Below are 16,102 nucleotides of genomic sequence, written 5' to 3'. Positions count from 1 at the left end.
TGCTTCCTGTGCGGAGGATGTGAGGAGACGTGAAACCGTAAGAGCTGCTGTGTGGAAATAATGTGGGTTTTCTCCTTTAAAGCCATTCAGCGGTGATGGGATACCTCCTGCCTCTGGCGCCGTGCCAACGATCAATGGGCTCTCTAACACACTGCCGCCCATTCCCGCAACGGCTGCCATAGCTCTCGCTCCACATCCCCGCCGTACATCACTTCCTCCCGCGCCCAGCCCCAGCGATGCATCACTTTCTTCCCCTCACCTCCGTAATGCATCACTTCCTGGTGGCCATTTTGTCGCGGTTCCCGCCCTCCTCCGGGGCGGAACGGCTCTGAGTCCCATTAAGTCGGCCCGAAACTTAGTTCCCGTTATCGGCATCACTTAGGGTCGAGCCAATTCTCTCAGGGGGTGGAAATGGCTGTATCATTTACTTAATAAAATCCAATCTGAAATTTGTTGCTCAAACTGGAATTGCCGAACATTACTGCCCTTAATGTATATGGGGGAAATGACTAATTGAAACAATAAAGGCAGGGGAAATTAGATGGAATTAAAAGTAGCGCAAAAAGGCCACCCCAAAGGAGCTGAGCGAGAGACCCATAACTTCAAGAGAGGGAAAGAGTAAAAGAGAGAAAAGTTTCCCTTTGCCTCTTCTCAACTCTGTCCCCACTTTTCTCCGCATCGACCGCCAACCGGTCTTTTTTTTCCCCCCCAGTTCCAGCAGTATAGACAATTTCAAAATACATTCCAAGTCAACACACAATAAGTCATAAAATGCATTATTATTTCTCTCCAAAATTAAGTACAGTACATGGATGGATGACAATGCGTACACTCGTTTGAAATGGGACAGCGACTTGAGAGAGAGTCTTGACTTTTCGGGGGGGGTCACGTTTGCCTGGAAGCGATTTTAGTTTTCCGTGAAGAGGAAGGTTTAGTGAGTGATTTTGTTGTTTTTTTTTTTTTGTTTGTCTGTTTTTTGCTGGGGAAGGGGTGTGGGTTGGGGGGGTGGGGGGGGCATGCCTCCTTCTTTTCTAGTAGGGAGTGAAGCGACTGCACCCTCCTCTGTAAAGGCTAGCCTGCAACATCAAAGATGAAAAAAGCGCCAATCAGTATTCAATAATAGGAACCTTGGCTCATATGATTAATATTAGATCAACTTCTCTCTTTCCCCCAAAAGAAATGTTCCTCCCTTTTTCCGGTTGTTTCGGTTCTCTCTTTTTTTTTGAGAGGGGTTTTGTGGACTGGGAAGTGTGTGTGATTGCTGTGCTGTGTGTATGTGAGCATGTTGTGGAGGAACGAAAGACTAGAGGATAAAGAGACCATCCTTCCATTGGATGACCTAAGGGTTATAAGAGGGACCTAAGAGTTTCCGGTAACACAATTTCCTCATAATTTCATAGAAAGGAACTGTGTCTTACTGAGGAAGTTTCCTGGAAAGAACCATGAAAACTATAATTTATTGGAAAAATAATAGGCAGAGGTCAATAATTTCAAATTTTCTATATAACTACTACATCATTTCATGGTTCCGTTTTGGAAACGACAGAAGAAACTGGAGGAACTTACCAACTACCACTGAACTCTTTCTCTATTTTCCCCAGAATTAGTACATCATTTCATGGTTCTTTCCAGGAAACGTCCTAAGAAATTAACCATTTCTGTCTAGGAAATTATTAGGAAATTGTGGTCCCGGAAAATAAATCATAACAGAGTTTCCCTACTGGAAGCAATAAACACCTATTATTATTAAAGAGTAAGTAAACCCCAAACCCAAATCTGACATCTGACATCTAATGGTGAAAAGTAAGGTGATGTCACCTCCATAGAGTACAACAGGTGGTGACATCACCTGGTACAAAGACCAGCCAATAGCAGATGGCCAGTTCAGTACCCTACTTTTCACCATTAGGTGTCAGGTTTCACCACAGATTTGGGTTTGGGGTTTAGTTACTCTTTAATTGGTAACACTTTACAATAAGGGTCACTAAGTTAAGGGTTAGTTAATGCTTAATAAGGGTTAATTAATGCTTAATAAGCATTAACTAACCCTTAATTAACAGTTAACTAATGTGTAATTTACTAATGGTGTTCAAGGTAATACTAAGGTATTAATTTATACATTATTTAATAGTTTATAAAGATGACTATTAAATAATGCATAAATGAATACCTTAGTTAACATGAACACCATTAGTAAATGATTACCAGACACATTATTTAACTGTTAATTAAGGGTTAGTTAATGCTCATTAAGCATTAACTAACCTTTAACTTAGTGACCCTTATTGTAAAGTGTTACCCTTTAATTTGCTAGATGGCGAGGCGACACTTCAACTAACCAAAAACTGCTAGTTGGCGTTATTAATTAACCTTCCTAACACACACCAAAATGTTAATAACAAGACAACTTTCTTACTTAATTGCGGTATCACTAAAACATTTGCGACCATCAGGGTGTCCCCTTTATATAGGTCAATCAAATACACTGTAGCAGCTTATGTAATATTCTTTTGATCTCCTGATGAACACTGACTCTCTTTGCCTCCCGCCTGGCCGAATGAACGGACTGAGGTAATGCTGGATCTATATCGCTCTCCGGGCGATCTCCAGGCGCTAACCCGGCCCGGCCATCAAAGCCCTACATCCCGAGATATCCGACCATTCCTCTCCTAGAGCAGGAAGAGAAAGCCAACCTAGCCCAGCATGCGTTATCCTCTCCGCGCACACCAGAGCTCGGCATAAAGGAGTTAGCCCTAACCTCACAGGACCTAATTAGCAAAAGGCTTTTAACTGTGGAAGCGCTAATCAAAACCGATTCCATCGCTTCTCCTAGCGCCAAAATGGAAGGCGAATGGAAACTCGGGGAGGAGACCGCACAAGGCACGGCGAGTCGAATTCATTAGGATGTTCAACTCTCAGCTCGGCCAGGAGAAGCTGTCGGTTCAGAAACTCGCTTCTCCAACCCGTCGTCCTGCCCCCATCATTATGAACTAGATCTGACAAAGACGGGTCTTAGAACGTTCCAATGGAGCTACAGTTCAGTGTGGAAGGTGTGGCTGTGGAGTTTGAGAGAAGTTTTTGTTGGAGTGTTTTTGTGTTTTCTGAGAAGTGGAGCATAGAAAAAAAAAAAGATCTGCAGTGTGTAGGGTGTGGATTACATCTGGGAGGAGGAGGAGGAGGAGGAGGAGGAGGTGGAAAAAGGGAGGACAATTTTGAAGAAAAAAGAGAAGAAAGAGTATAGTGTAATAAGGAGGAAAACACAGGCCACCGTTTTAATTAAGTAAATGAAGAGGAAAAAAATGGTCGTAATTAATGAAGGCTTTTAGCTAGCAGCTGCACGAGGGAGGGGCGGGGGGGGGTGTTTGGGGGGGGTGTATGGGGAGGAGGAGTGGGGGGGGGGGGATACGATTTCTGCCACCACAAGCATGTAAGTCCAAGCTTCTGCGCCAATCAGCATCTTCGGGCAAGCAGTCGGCTTGGTACCACAAATTCATTTTTCTGTCTCTTTCTTTCTTTCTCTTTTTCCTTCTTCTTTTTATTTTTTTGGGTCTATCTCTCTCTCTCTCTCTCTCTCTTTCTCTCCCACTCTCTCTCTGTTACTTTAATCTCCCACGGCACGTCGAGGCACGTACTAGATGGTCGTTAATCTTTGGAGGAAGTCCCTACCCACACCCGCGAAAGAAAACAAATTGTACTTTCTCTTTTTTTTTCCCCACCCCATCTTATGGGGGTGCTCTGTTTCTTTTCTTTTGGAAGGTTTTTTTTTTTTTTTTTTTTTTTTTCATCTTTGATGTTAGCTGCAAAGCTAGCTAAAAACAAACATTAACCATTCGACTATCTCCCCTTGCAAAAATTTTTAGAGACGGTTTCCTCCGTGTGGGGAGAAATCCACGGTCTCAGTTGGATTTCAAGCAAGTAGCTTCAGGCCAATGAAATTGAATGGGGAGTTTGAGAATAAGGCAGCGTCCCTTTTTCATTTACTGAAGTGGCAAAGACTCACATTAAACATTAAAACGGATCTCTCACAGAGGGAAACACACAATTCATAGGAACAACAACAAGTGATAGAGCAGCCTCCATGCTGCTTTTACAAACCTACCTTGACAGCGACTATCCACTCCGTGTAACATGTGTTCACATCATTTAAACTCTATCAAACATGGATTATGCCTCCCTTGAATATGTGACCCAACATTCACATCCCAACAGGCACATTTGTAGGATTTTTTCTTATTGACCTATGCAATCAGGGCTGTAAAATGGTGTATTACATGTAAGGAGTCAATTATTTTTCACATTTTTATTACTAAATGTAATGGTAACACTTTCTATGAAGCCCGTGTCTATAATACATTGTAATCATACTTATAACTAGGGCTGGGTGATATGGTTGAAATCAATATCATGCTAATCATAAGGATTTTTCTCAATATCAATATATATCACGATATGGTTTATGTATGTAAAATCATGTTAAATAGTGAAATAAATGTTCATCTCATTGAACCAAATGGTAATGTTAAGTGTGATGTCAAACAAAACAGAAATATTCAAATAATATTCCTACCATACCTCATTTTATGAGAGTTTTAAAGTAAAATTTGCTTGTCATCATCAATTCAGACAGCAGAAATGTGTGTCACGATATTAAAATATCTTCATATCATCACGATATGATTCCACTGAAAGACAATAAATGATAATATTGAATTATCGCCCAGCCCTACTTATAACACATTATAATGACATCATGATGCATTATAAGTATAGTTATAATCATGCATAGACAGTTATAATGTTTTATAACCTTACTCATAATCTGTTATAAAGCTTTTTCATTAAAGTGGTAATGAAAAAGCTTTATAACAGATTGTAAGTAATGTGTTTATAATGTTATAAAACATTAGAACTGTCTATGCATGATTATAACTATACTTATAATCCATTATGATGGCATTATAATGTGTTATAAGTATGCTTATAATGTATTATAGACACTGGCTTCATAGAAAGTGTGACCGCAAATTGTTCAGACTTTTTCCGATGTAAAACAGGTTAAATGGGTTCATGGTGTTGGGTCACATTATCAAAGAGGAAGCACACTGATAACAGGAAGACAGCAACTTCAGTTTCATCACGACACCTTGCAGTCTGGGGACAATGTTTAAACTCTCTCTAATAACTCCTCCTCTTCATAAATCACCAAATGAACGGTCCGGTCGTGCCAAGACAATCTCTTATCTGAGGACAGTGCTGACCAAAGGAATGAGAGAACGGACTTACCATAGTGCCCACACTGTATGTGGCTGCAGGTCCAATCGTGTGGTGATATGGGTCTGCTGTTGCATAGACTCTGCCGTAACTATAGAGGACAAAAAAAAAAAAAAACCCTTACAATGACATAGGGCGCTCTCAAACGTAAAAGACAGCCTCATCCCGGGATATATATTCCGAGACAAAACGGGATTGAAACCCAAACGGGATTGGACGGACGTCGCGAAATGACCGGAATCCTATTTGCGAGGCGGAGGACGGATTCCCGCTTCCCCGCCGACACTTTGACTTACTCCCCCCGAACGTAAAAACTATACGGACTCAAACCAAAAAAAAAGAAATAAATAAACACAACAGGACAAATCAACAGGCGGCGCGATCAATCGGGAAACACCGTTAATTGTTTTCCCACCTAGCCCCGACTCCCCCGGACATAAACCCCTCGGCTTTGATTGAATAGGTTTGATAACGGATAGGGAGTGTCACACGCGAGCCACAATGAGTATGCATGAGACACATAAGGCATTGGGTCGTCGATTTTAACTGGGGGTCCGGAGGAGAGATCTATAATCATTTCCCCCCCTCTCACTCACGTTAAGGACAGGCCTATGGGATGAAAATGCAATCGATGTCTCCCTATAAATGTACGTCGTAAAGGTGAGAGTGTGTGATTGCAATGATTTGTTTTAGCCCGTTTCCGATTTATGAGAAAAGGGGGGTGAGCGTTTTATCTTCCGGACGATGGGGTGGGTGGGGGGGTCGGGGGGGGGAGGACGCGATAAAAGTAACGTCGGGGAAAAAAAAAAAAAAGAGAGGGAAAGATAGGGGGAAGAAGAGGAAGCGAGCCCGAGCGATAAGAGAGGAGAGAGGATGAGGCTAGAGGGAGAAGAGAGAGAGAGGGATGCGATTATGAAGAAAGAGTGAAATGAGGGAAAAAAAAAATGATGCTGCGGGGGTTGGGGGAAAAGAGAGAGAGAATGCGTATGGGGGGGAGGGGGGGGGAGGAAATGTAGGTTAGGAAAAGAGGGAAAGGGGGATTCTGGTTGAAACGGAGGACAGAAGAGGGAAGAAGAAAGAAAGCTGGTGTCTATCTGCCGCGGCGTCCCCTCCCATGCCCACTTCTTCTCCTCCCTCGCTTCTTCTCCTCCTTTTTTCCTCTCGGCTTCTCCCCCCCCCCGGCCTGCCATCTCCATCCCCTTACTGTATCTCTCACTGTCTGTTCTCCCGAGGCTTATTCCCCCCCCCGTCTATTCACCGGCACTGGCTCGGAACTAATCCCCCCCCTCCCTTCGCCGTCCCTTTCTCTCCCTCCTTTCTTCCTCCCATCCCTCCATCCCTCCTTTCTCCTTCTCCGCCACCAGACTGCTTTATTTATATTCCCCCTTGTTTGTTTATTCCCTCCCCTCCTCTCCCAAAAGTAAAAAGGGAAGCCGGCAGAGGTCTGGAGGGCAAAGATAAGGGGGGGGTTCACCGCGACTACCAGAAGAAGAAGAGGACGAGAAGAAGGTGGCGACGGAGGAGAGGAGGAGTGAAGAAGAAGGGGAAAGGGGGGGGGGGTGTTAGTTGAGAGATGATGGAGGGGAGGACGAGGTTGAGTCTCACGGGTCGGGTCCTGGACCCTTTGAAATTTTTGCTTCCTCTCGCCTGGTCTTCGAGTCTAGACAGTGGTAGTCTACACAACTGAGGGAAAAGTGTGTGTGTGTGTGTGTGTGTGTGTGTGTGTGTGTGTGTGTGTGTGTGTGCGTGCGTGCGCACCCTAGAGGGATAGAATAGAGGCAGAGTCTGTCAGTCCCGGGCTCATCCACTCTCTATAAGCCCTCTCTTATCCCACAATAAATAAAACTGAACCCCCCCCACCCCCTCCGCCCCACACACACACACACACACACACACACACACGCACCACCTCCTCCCGGGCTCCACCTCACTGCCCGGGCTTCCCTTTAAATCAGGAGAGCTTTAAAAAAAAAAAAAAAAAAAAAAAAAAAAAGAATGAGAGAGACACAGTATAAAAGATGAAATGGAGAGAGAGAGAGAGAGAGGGATATACTGCACGCGACGGCCGCGAGGACGAGAACGGATAGCGGGCGAGGAGGGGGGGGAGGAGGAGGAGGAGGAGAGAGAGGGGGGAAGAGGCACGAGAGAGGAGAAAAAGAAAGGGAATGAAATAAGTCTTGTGAAGAGACAAGGCCCCCCCCTCACCTGCTCCTCCTCTCCTCCTCTCCTCCTCCGCTCTGTTCATAATTCCCCCTAGCTCCTCGCCTCTGATAAATCTTACATTATCGGAGGCCTACAGGCTCCTGCTGCGGCCGTTTCTTATCGGGCCTGACATGCTCAATCTCCCTAAGATTAGCTCCCCAAGCACCGTCACACACACACACACACACACACACACACACACACCTAGACGCCGGTACTACACCCGCACACGCACATTTTTTTGCTCGAAACACACATCACCTTTGATCTGGAGGAATCACTACCAGGCTTCCAGGCTACCCCCCCAGAGGGCTGAGGACAGCTGCCCAGGGAGGAGGGCAGCGATCCTGGGTACAGAGGCTCCGGGGGCAGGGCCGTGGAGACTACAGTACGAGGGGCCCCGGAGGTTCAGGGGATTAGGGGGGCGAGGGGGGATGACGCGGCGCTCTAAGGGGGAATGACAATGGGGAAGATGGAGTGGATAGAACTCCTCTACTCCTCCGTCTCGCTCTCTCTCTCTCTTTCTTGGTGTTATAGTGTTTCAAAGCCCCAGGGGCGAGATGTTAAATTGTTTTCAGTTCTGTTCATCATCTGTTCAGGTCATCGCTTCAGCTGAGCCTCCTCAGGTAACTGTAGAGCCATGTGCTCAATTTCAACCAATGTGTGTACTGGATTTTAAAGTATGTAGACCAGCCAGCGGATTTCAACAACAAAAAAGACAGAAATTATACAAGATTAATAAATAAGCAAGTTAAAAAAAGTAAAAGTAAATAAGCACCACGTTTGGTGCCATCTTGGAGGTCCATTGGAGAATTGGTTGTGGCAAAATAATGCCTAAATATATGACAACCAGGCTAGAAAATCAGAGAAAAAAGCTTGTTGTGGCGTGGCTGTAGATCCATGCAGTAACGTTCTCAGTAAAAGTGAATAGTGTGATAAAGTGGATTTGTTTCCAAATGTAGGGTACTGTGACACAGTAAACTGTCTTGTCTTTAGCTCTACTCTCTACTCTAAAACACTCTTATAGCTTGAGAAGAGTCAGCTCAGATAAGTCAAATGAAGTCAAGTTCCTTCATATAGCCCTTCATCACAAGCATGTCTCTAAGGACTTTACAGAGAACAAGCCTACCAAAATCTAGCTAATCAACAATCACAAAACAGAACAATGTAGTTAACCTGAACAAACAGTTGGTTTTTGGCTTTGTTAGCTAACTAACTATCCAGCAGGCTAATTTAGCAAAGCAACTAATGTTAATGTTAACATGTGACTACTAGCTACTAATGCTAGCTTCTACTAGATAACAAGTGGACATTATTGTAAACTTAAAATTCCACAATTTGCTCCAAACTCTCATGTGTTAGTAACAGTATTTGGAGATGTGTAAAACAGCTCAACACTCAGAGTGTTAACATGAGTTAAAAAGCCTGGCATATTGCCCCTGTTTACCACTGGATTCCACTGGAAACACTGCTATCACTGTAGGTAAGGACAAGTAATTAATCATATTGGAATTAACTGCACTGAGTCTATATGTGTAGACTCAGAGCACTCCGATCCATTTTCCATGCCACATTTTCTGCCACAGCAGCTGTTTTGGGGGCACAGGACATTGCCCAAAGGCCTGAAAATGTTGCCCTAAGTCTCATTGACTTTCAATAGGGGGGAACTATCTTCTGGAACCTAGACGAAAAGAGGGTCCAGTACCATTTATAGACAGAATGAATGTTTCAGTTCTTGAGAGACAATGTATCCCATGGGCGGCATACGCGGTCATAGTTTACCCACCTTTTATTTAAAACTACATCACTGGATAGTACTATTAGTGGGAGCAAAGGCAGTGAACTACTTGATGGATCAAAGGACGCCAACATACCTGTCACTGTATGCGGCTGCAGCGGTGGCGGCTGGCTGGGCATATCTGTAAGCTGCGTACCCTCCCTGAAGAGAGGAGGAGGACTTCAGTATCATCTCAAATAAGAAAAAAACACAAGGTATGTCTCCAGCTTACACACCACTGACTGTGAAGAAGCTAGAGGGAAGGGTCAGGACACGTAGAGGTCGTTTAACAATGGGGATGGGACAAGGTGTGTGTGTATTGATATCATTCTTCATCCAACTGACTACTTTGTCCTATGCCAAGCAGACACTATAGTCAATATCTGGCAGCTCTGATAGTGACTTAATGGTGTGTGTGTGTGTGTGTCTGTGTGTGAATTTATGTACATAACTGCCGTTAGTTATGTACACTCTAGTTTATGCTTCGGTTGTGGCAGCTTCCTCAAAACACTTTGCACTACTTGCGTCCTTAAACACCACATTATTTTCTTGATTGGGAAAATAGTGAATAGGACTTGTTGAGGGGTAAATAAAAAGATGTTGAAGGAAACAGTGACTTACATATATTTCTGCCCCATAGAAGCCGTCCTGGTAGACCACACTGTTGGCAGAGAACAGTCAACATTAGCCAAGGTTTTTTTTTCAGTTTTTCTTTTCATCACTGTTGGCAATGAAATGAAGTGAAATAAAAAAAAAAGTGGTACAATAAAGATTGGAGTTTTAGTTAAAACATTTCTTGGAGGCAGAACTGCTCTGGAGGCAAAAAATAATCTCATTGTGGAGCCAAAGAACCACATTTTTTCAGATTGGAAGTTAGCTAACTGGTAAACTTGAAAGACAAATATGGAGCTCTGGTCAAAATATAAAAATATAAATGGCAATAACTTCTTGTTTTCATTCATTCGTGAACATGGCATTCATGATCTTGGAAGGTCAGCAGCTAGCTAACAAGCTGACTAGATAGCTATAGGCTAGTATGGCTTTGAACTTGGAATGACAGCTAAGCTAACTCGCCAAACTAGATAAGCTAGTATGGCTAGATTGCATTCTTTCAGTTAGCAGCAGAGTGCCAGGCTTCATAATATTAGCTTCCTCCTCTCGTACCTCTTGTCTTTTTCACTGGGCTTCAGTCTAATGTTACTTAGCCAGAAAAACTGTGGCTCTTTGGCTCCGTCAATTGAGGTTTAACTCAACCAGTGAGACTATTTCTGCCTCCAGAACGGAGAAAAGTTTGCTGAACTAAAACTGACTCCAAACTGAAGAAGGAAAATGAAAAGTGATAATAACAGGTTAACAGGACAAAATTTTGTTTTGTTTGAAATAAAGTGCAGGGAATGTTGATTGTGTTTCTAATAGTCACACCAGAAACTAGAGATTGCATGTAATACAAACCAAATATAACCCTATTTGGATTCATGCAAGCAACTTTCTTTCCCTTGCAAAAAAGTCACATATAAAATGTCCTGATTCAAATGAAAACCAACATGTGACATGTGAACAACAGATTTTCTTTACTGTAAACTACTAACTCCTTAATGCTTAAAGATATGGTGTTCATATTAATACCGCCCATGTGTTATGTGAAGCCAAGTATGTTGACATAGGAATAATTGCTAATTAATGCATTCATCCGCTTAATTAATGACCTCTTTACCATAACTGGTTATGTTTAATAGTCATTACAAAACTAACTCGGGAAAATACACATGAAGTCAAAGCACATATGTTGGTTTTCACATGTGAAATAGGAAATTTCACACGTGACTTCAGGGTAACTTTCTGTTGCTTTATGTAATGTCCGTCACTCTGTCATTTTCACTCAGTCTGGACCCAAACCCAAACCAAATGGTACAATTTGGCTTCTTCACAGAAAAAGTGGAAGGATTTATTCTTTGTCCTTCATAGCTGGTAGTTGCAGTAGTTAACTATGGTCCACAATGAGGAAAAAAAGCTATAAACTGCTAACACACTATCCAAAATTAAATTTACTTGAACTACCATCATAAGTTACTAGTTTAATTCCATGTGGTCAATCTACTCCCCAACACTATACATCCATTTCTCTCCTTGCAATCTCCTGCCTTTGCTCTCTTTCCCCATCTGTAGTGTTTCTATATCTTTCTTTCTTTCTTTCAACCCTAAGACGCTCTCTCGGGCTTTCATTCTCTCTCTCTCTCTCTCTCTCTCTCTCTCCCCCCCCCCCCGCCCTCCCTCTCTTTCTCTAGGTCTCTCTCTCTCCGTCTGAGGCGGGCCCGTTGGAGTGTGCAGGGCAGGTCACAGCAGTCCATTCACAGACGAATAAAGAATGACACATTAGAAAAAAGAGAGACAAATTTGGCCATTCTGGAATCAAAGAGCAATTTTCCGCTCTATTAGAAGGCGGCCTTTTTGTTTTCCACTCGCCATTCTTCTGTTGCTGCGTGTGTATGTGTGTGTGTGTATGTATATACTATATATGTGTGTGTGTGTGTGTGTGTGTGTGCGTTAGGTTCACTGTGTGAGTCACGCCGTGAATTAGATTTGTGCAGTAGCGTGTTTTCAGTCTCGGAGAGCTGTCATACGGTGTTTATTTGATTATGTGCGTTTGTCTCAGTGGGATGTGTGTGTGTGTGTGTGTGTGTGTGTGTGTGTGTGTGTGTGTGTGTGCACTCACGCTCCATAGGCGGGGATGGGCGGGGGAGGGGGTGCGGCGCGGAACGTGTTGTAGACGGCGCGACCCCTCCCTCTCAAATGGGCCCCCCTATAGGCCACCGCTGCTCCTGTACTGGGGTAAGGAAACCCTGTCACTGGAGAGAGAGAGAGAGAGAGAGAGAGAGAGAGAGAGAGAGAGAGAGAGAGGTTGATTACCTGGTGGGAGTGAATTCCCTTTTCCCGCTTCTTATTATTCTTCTTCTCCAAATCCATCCTCATCATCATCATCATCTGCATCCACTCTAACTCTCACACCACTTTATATTTCCTTTGCACATTTTTGCTAATTGGCACGATTGGGTGAAAAATTATGATTCGATTTTTGCGGCTTTGTTTCGACGAAAAGAGACAAAAGAGGACAGAGGAGGAAGAGAGAGAGAGAGAGAGAGAGTTGGAGAGGAAGCACAATATGTTACAAGGCTAAATTCGATACTTTTCATCTCATAAAAAAACGCTCTCTCTGTTATGAACTCACACAGGAGAAAGAAAGCTTAGTAAAGAATATGGGAGATTAGGGTTCTACTGATATGGGCTTTTGAAGCCTGATACCGAAAATTTCCGATTGAAGCTACAGCCGATATGTTGCGCTGATATTCGCTATCTTTCAAATTTGTTTTCGTGCCAAAAAATTTCCCCAGAAATGTGTGGAAAAGCCTCTGAAAGAGCATTTAGACCATCATGGGACACTAAAACTCTCCACTGAAAACCAGATTTTGACTGTTGGGTAAAATCCTCACCACACCACACTGGAATGATTTCTCTGGTCAGACATCTGATATAAAAATAATCATAAAAACATATTGACTAGCGGTGTACAGGGAGGAACCTCCATCACATCAGAGATAGACAACACTGACTGGCTGATATCCGGGTTTTAAAACAAGACCAATTAATATCAATAATTAATATATCAGCAGACTGATATATTGGTCTAACAGTCTAAGCCAGTGATTCTCAACCTTTTTCATATCCAGGACCCCCAATTTAGTCCACATTAGGGCCACGGACCCCCATTTGACTATAGTTTTTCTCTCTGACCCAAATCTGAGAATATTTTTATTGTTAGATATGATTTTGTCCAGAATTCCATAACCATCTGTAATGTAGGTAGAGCGATAACAGAGAAACTATGATCAAAACAGTCATTCTTCTACATTCTCTAATTGTGTTCACTTCTTATAAATTAAATAACGGTTAAGTTTAACAATTCATCAATTTGCTGGGGACCCCCTGGAACCCCCTCAAGGACCCCTGGTGGTCCCCGGACCCCACGTTGAGAACCACTGGTCTAACCTATTTGAGACCGTAACCCCATTTCCACCCGGCATTAACATGCATCTCCTACTGAACTGTGACTACACATGATCTATCTGGATTACACTCACAATGAAATTGGATTTCTTTTTCCCAGGCGAAACGCACACATCACATACCTTACTAATATTTACATCTCATAGAAATATGGCTCAGGAACTGTTGTCATTACTATTAACAGATTCATCAGATCAAACAGCAGACATCCGGCCTCGCTTGTTCCCTATCCATGAGTATCCTGACTATACATATTGATGCTATTTTCACTGCTTCTCATTCGTTTTTTTAATGTGGTAATCCTCGAGATCCGTGTTTTTTTTTTATTTTATTTTGTCTCCATCTTTGGTGATAAGCGGTCATTGCTGTGCTGTTCTACTTTCCAGTATGTCCAGTATTGTGACGTCTTTTTCCTTGGATCTTCTGTTAATGAAGTTTGAGTTTGTGATAGAGAGTAGCAAAACTCTCAGATTATGAGATCTACTTTAAAGCTGCAATATGCAACATTTTTCCACATTAAAATAATAAACTGGATATATTCTACATTATCAGTCAGTGTCTGTCTATGACATGTGATATGATGTGTTCATGCCTAAATCAGCCCGTTTGCCTGAAATTGGGTTTTCAGTGATGTTGGGGATGTTTTGGGGCGTGTACCCATTGCTGTGGGCGTGGCCAAGTGGTAACAATGGAGGGAAGCCGTAAGAAAAGAAAGAACAGAAGCGAAACGTTCAAAAACACGGTGAACATCAGCATTTTTTTTTATCGCAGATTGGCTGCGTTCGCCCTTCTGCTTCTTCAATGCCAGTGGAGGCTTTTCTGTTATCGGGTTAGCTTTGTCGGAATATTTGTATTGAAGATACGTTGCGTTTACGATTTGTCGTTAAAGCTAAATATGATAACTTGACACGTTAGCGGCTGCTCTGGTCAGAATTCGCAACTGCACTCTGTTAATTTTACTGCCATCGCATTTTTAATGACGTCAGACAACAAGCTAGCATGTGCTTATTAATCAATAAACACTCATGACAAAAAAAACTGTTTGTACACATAAACTCTCACAATACTGTAAAATGCTTGGGATAAAATGCTGTGTTTCCCGCTGTAGAATACTACTCACACAAGCTAACGGGCTAATATACAGCTACAATGCTAATGCAGCCGCGATAGTTAGCATTAGCATTAGCATTAGCATTAGCGTGCAACACTACTGTTTCCCTCCAGTGTTCGCCCAGTGTTCTTCTTGGATATGTGAGTGTAGGGAGTTGAAAAGGGATATAGGTGAGGTGCAATAGGCCGGTGCGGACAAACAGAAAAAGAGGGATAGAAAGAAATGATGGGAGGAGAGAGAGAGAAAGGGACAGAGAGAGAGAAGGGTAGCTACAGTTGGCTGTCGCTAACCGTAAGAAGGATAGAGGGACAGATAGAAAGGGCTGAGAGAACAAGAGGAGATGTACTGAGATAAAACGCAGGGAGAGAGGGAGCAGGCTTGGCAGTGAAAGAGAGAGGGAGAGAGAGAGAGAGAGAGAGAGAGATGCCTGGATGGAGGTTAGGTTTAGTGTTTGGCAGTAGGGACAGGGAGCAGATGGCCTGTATTGTTTGGAACGGCAGATTCAGCCTATGGCCATCCTTCATCACTCTCTCACACACACACACACACACACACACGCACACACACACACTAGGGTCACCCTTCGAGGCGAGGGGGTGGCCTGGTGTGCCGAAGGGGAGCGAGGACCGGCTGGTGATCCGGTGTGCGCCGGTTTGCCAAGCCGAAGGTCCCTCTTTAACCTTCAATCAGCGTGGGAGCGTGGCCTTCACACACACACACACACACACACACAGGGCCACATCATAACTGCACGTGCACACACACACACACACACACAAGACAAGAGTGGCTCGGCCTTCAGGCACACGGGGCCAAGCTGTAATTACCCACAATGCCCTGCATACAAATCAGCGCAATCTCTGGTGAAATGGGACGGTTAGGCCGGGCCCAGATGAGCTCGACTCCCGCTTAGTCCTTTAGAGCCAGGGGGGGGAGTCGTCCTGTCACAAATATAGCTTGTGATAGTGCAGTATTAATAAAATAAAATGTAGCAAAAAAAACATGCAAATCGATATAAAACGTGCATGTGTTGCTTTAAAGGTCCCATATATTTCATTTTTTTTCAAATCTGCTATGGCTCAGGATAAGAATTCTGTTCTTCATGATGTTTTTGCAAATAAATATAGTTTAAATATAGTTTAAAAGTTGAAGTGAATTAGTTAAAGTGAATGAATGTTAAGACAAAGTCCTCACAATGTTGGACCAGCTTCTCTAATACCTCTAAATGAGGTAAACCTGCTGAGTCGAGGCTTTCCCGGTTCAAATGCTGCAAACTGGCCTGATTGGGTGGATTTCAGTATGTTCTTTAACGAGGGAGCCAATCAGGACAAAGTCCACTTGTGATGCGTTCACTGGAGTTAATCTGAAACCTTTGGCTTTTTCAATGATTTAGCCACTACAATAAAGGCTTTTTAAAATATTTCCTTCCTCGTGGTTATATTTTTATATTTGGAGTGCCTGGATTGTCCTTTTGTTTGTAGCACTCTTTTTTCCCCCCCGTTTTCCAAGAGCACCCGACACATTTTTGATCCTAGTTTGATGATATAGAGCAACCAGTCAGCCAGTTCCTTTTTTTTCTAAGATTTTTAAAACTTTAACCACTCGAACTAAATCAAATTTAACATCGTCTTCATAAAACATCTTTGATCATATACAGTACTGTGCAAAAGTCTTAGGCA

At 43.1% G+C, this 16,102-nt stretch overlaps 1 protein-coding gene across 1 annotated transcript; it reads right to left on the bottom strand.

The window, feature by feature from the left end:
* Positions 1–1,031: 1,031 nt before the first annotated feature.
* On the bottom strand, positions 1,032–12,090 carry LOC139666218 (RNA binding protein fox-1 homolog 3-like; the record flags this gene model as incomplete). The annotated part of the gene is made up of 5 exons (XM_071545343.1): positions 1,032–1,076; positions 5,284–5,362; positions 9,348–9,412; positions 9,872–9,911; positions 11,964–12,090. Coding segments are annotated over 5 exons (356 nt in total), but the record flags the coding sequence as incomplete, so codon positions are not given.
* Between the last annotated feature and the right edge of the window lie 4,012 nt (positions 12,091–16,102).

This window comes from Centroberyx affinis, unplaced genomic scaffold (assembly GCF_046629955.1).
Source record: "Centroberyx affinis isolate AG114_WGS23_722 - 3 ecotype Tasmania unplaced genomic scaffold, CSIRO-AGI_Caff_v1 ptg004888l_1, whole genome shotgun sequence".
NCBI classification, from domain to species: domain Eukaryota; kingdom Metazoa; phylum Chordata; class Actinopteri; order Beryciformes; family Berycidae; genus Centroberyx; species Centroberyx affinis.
The sequence above is the reverse complement of the archived record's forward strand: the minus strand, read 5'-3'. Positions and strand labels throughout refer to the sequence as shown.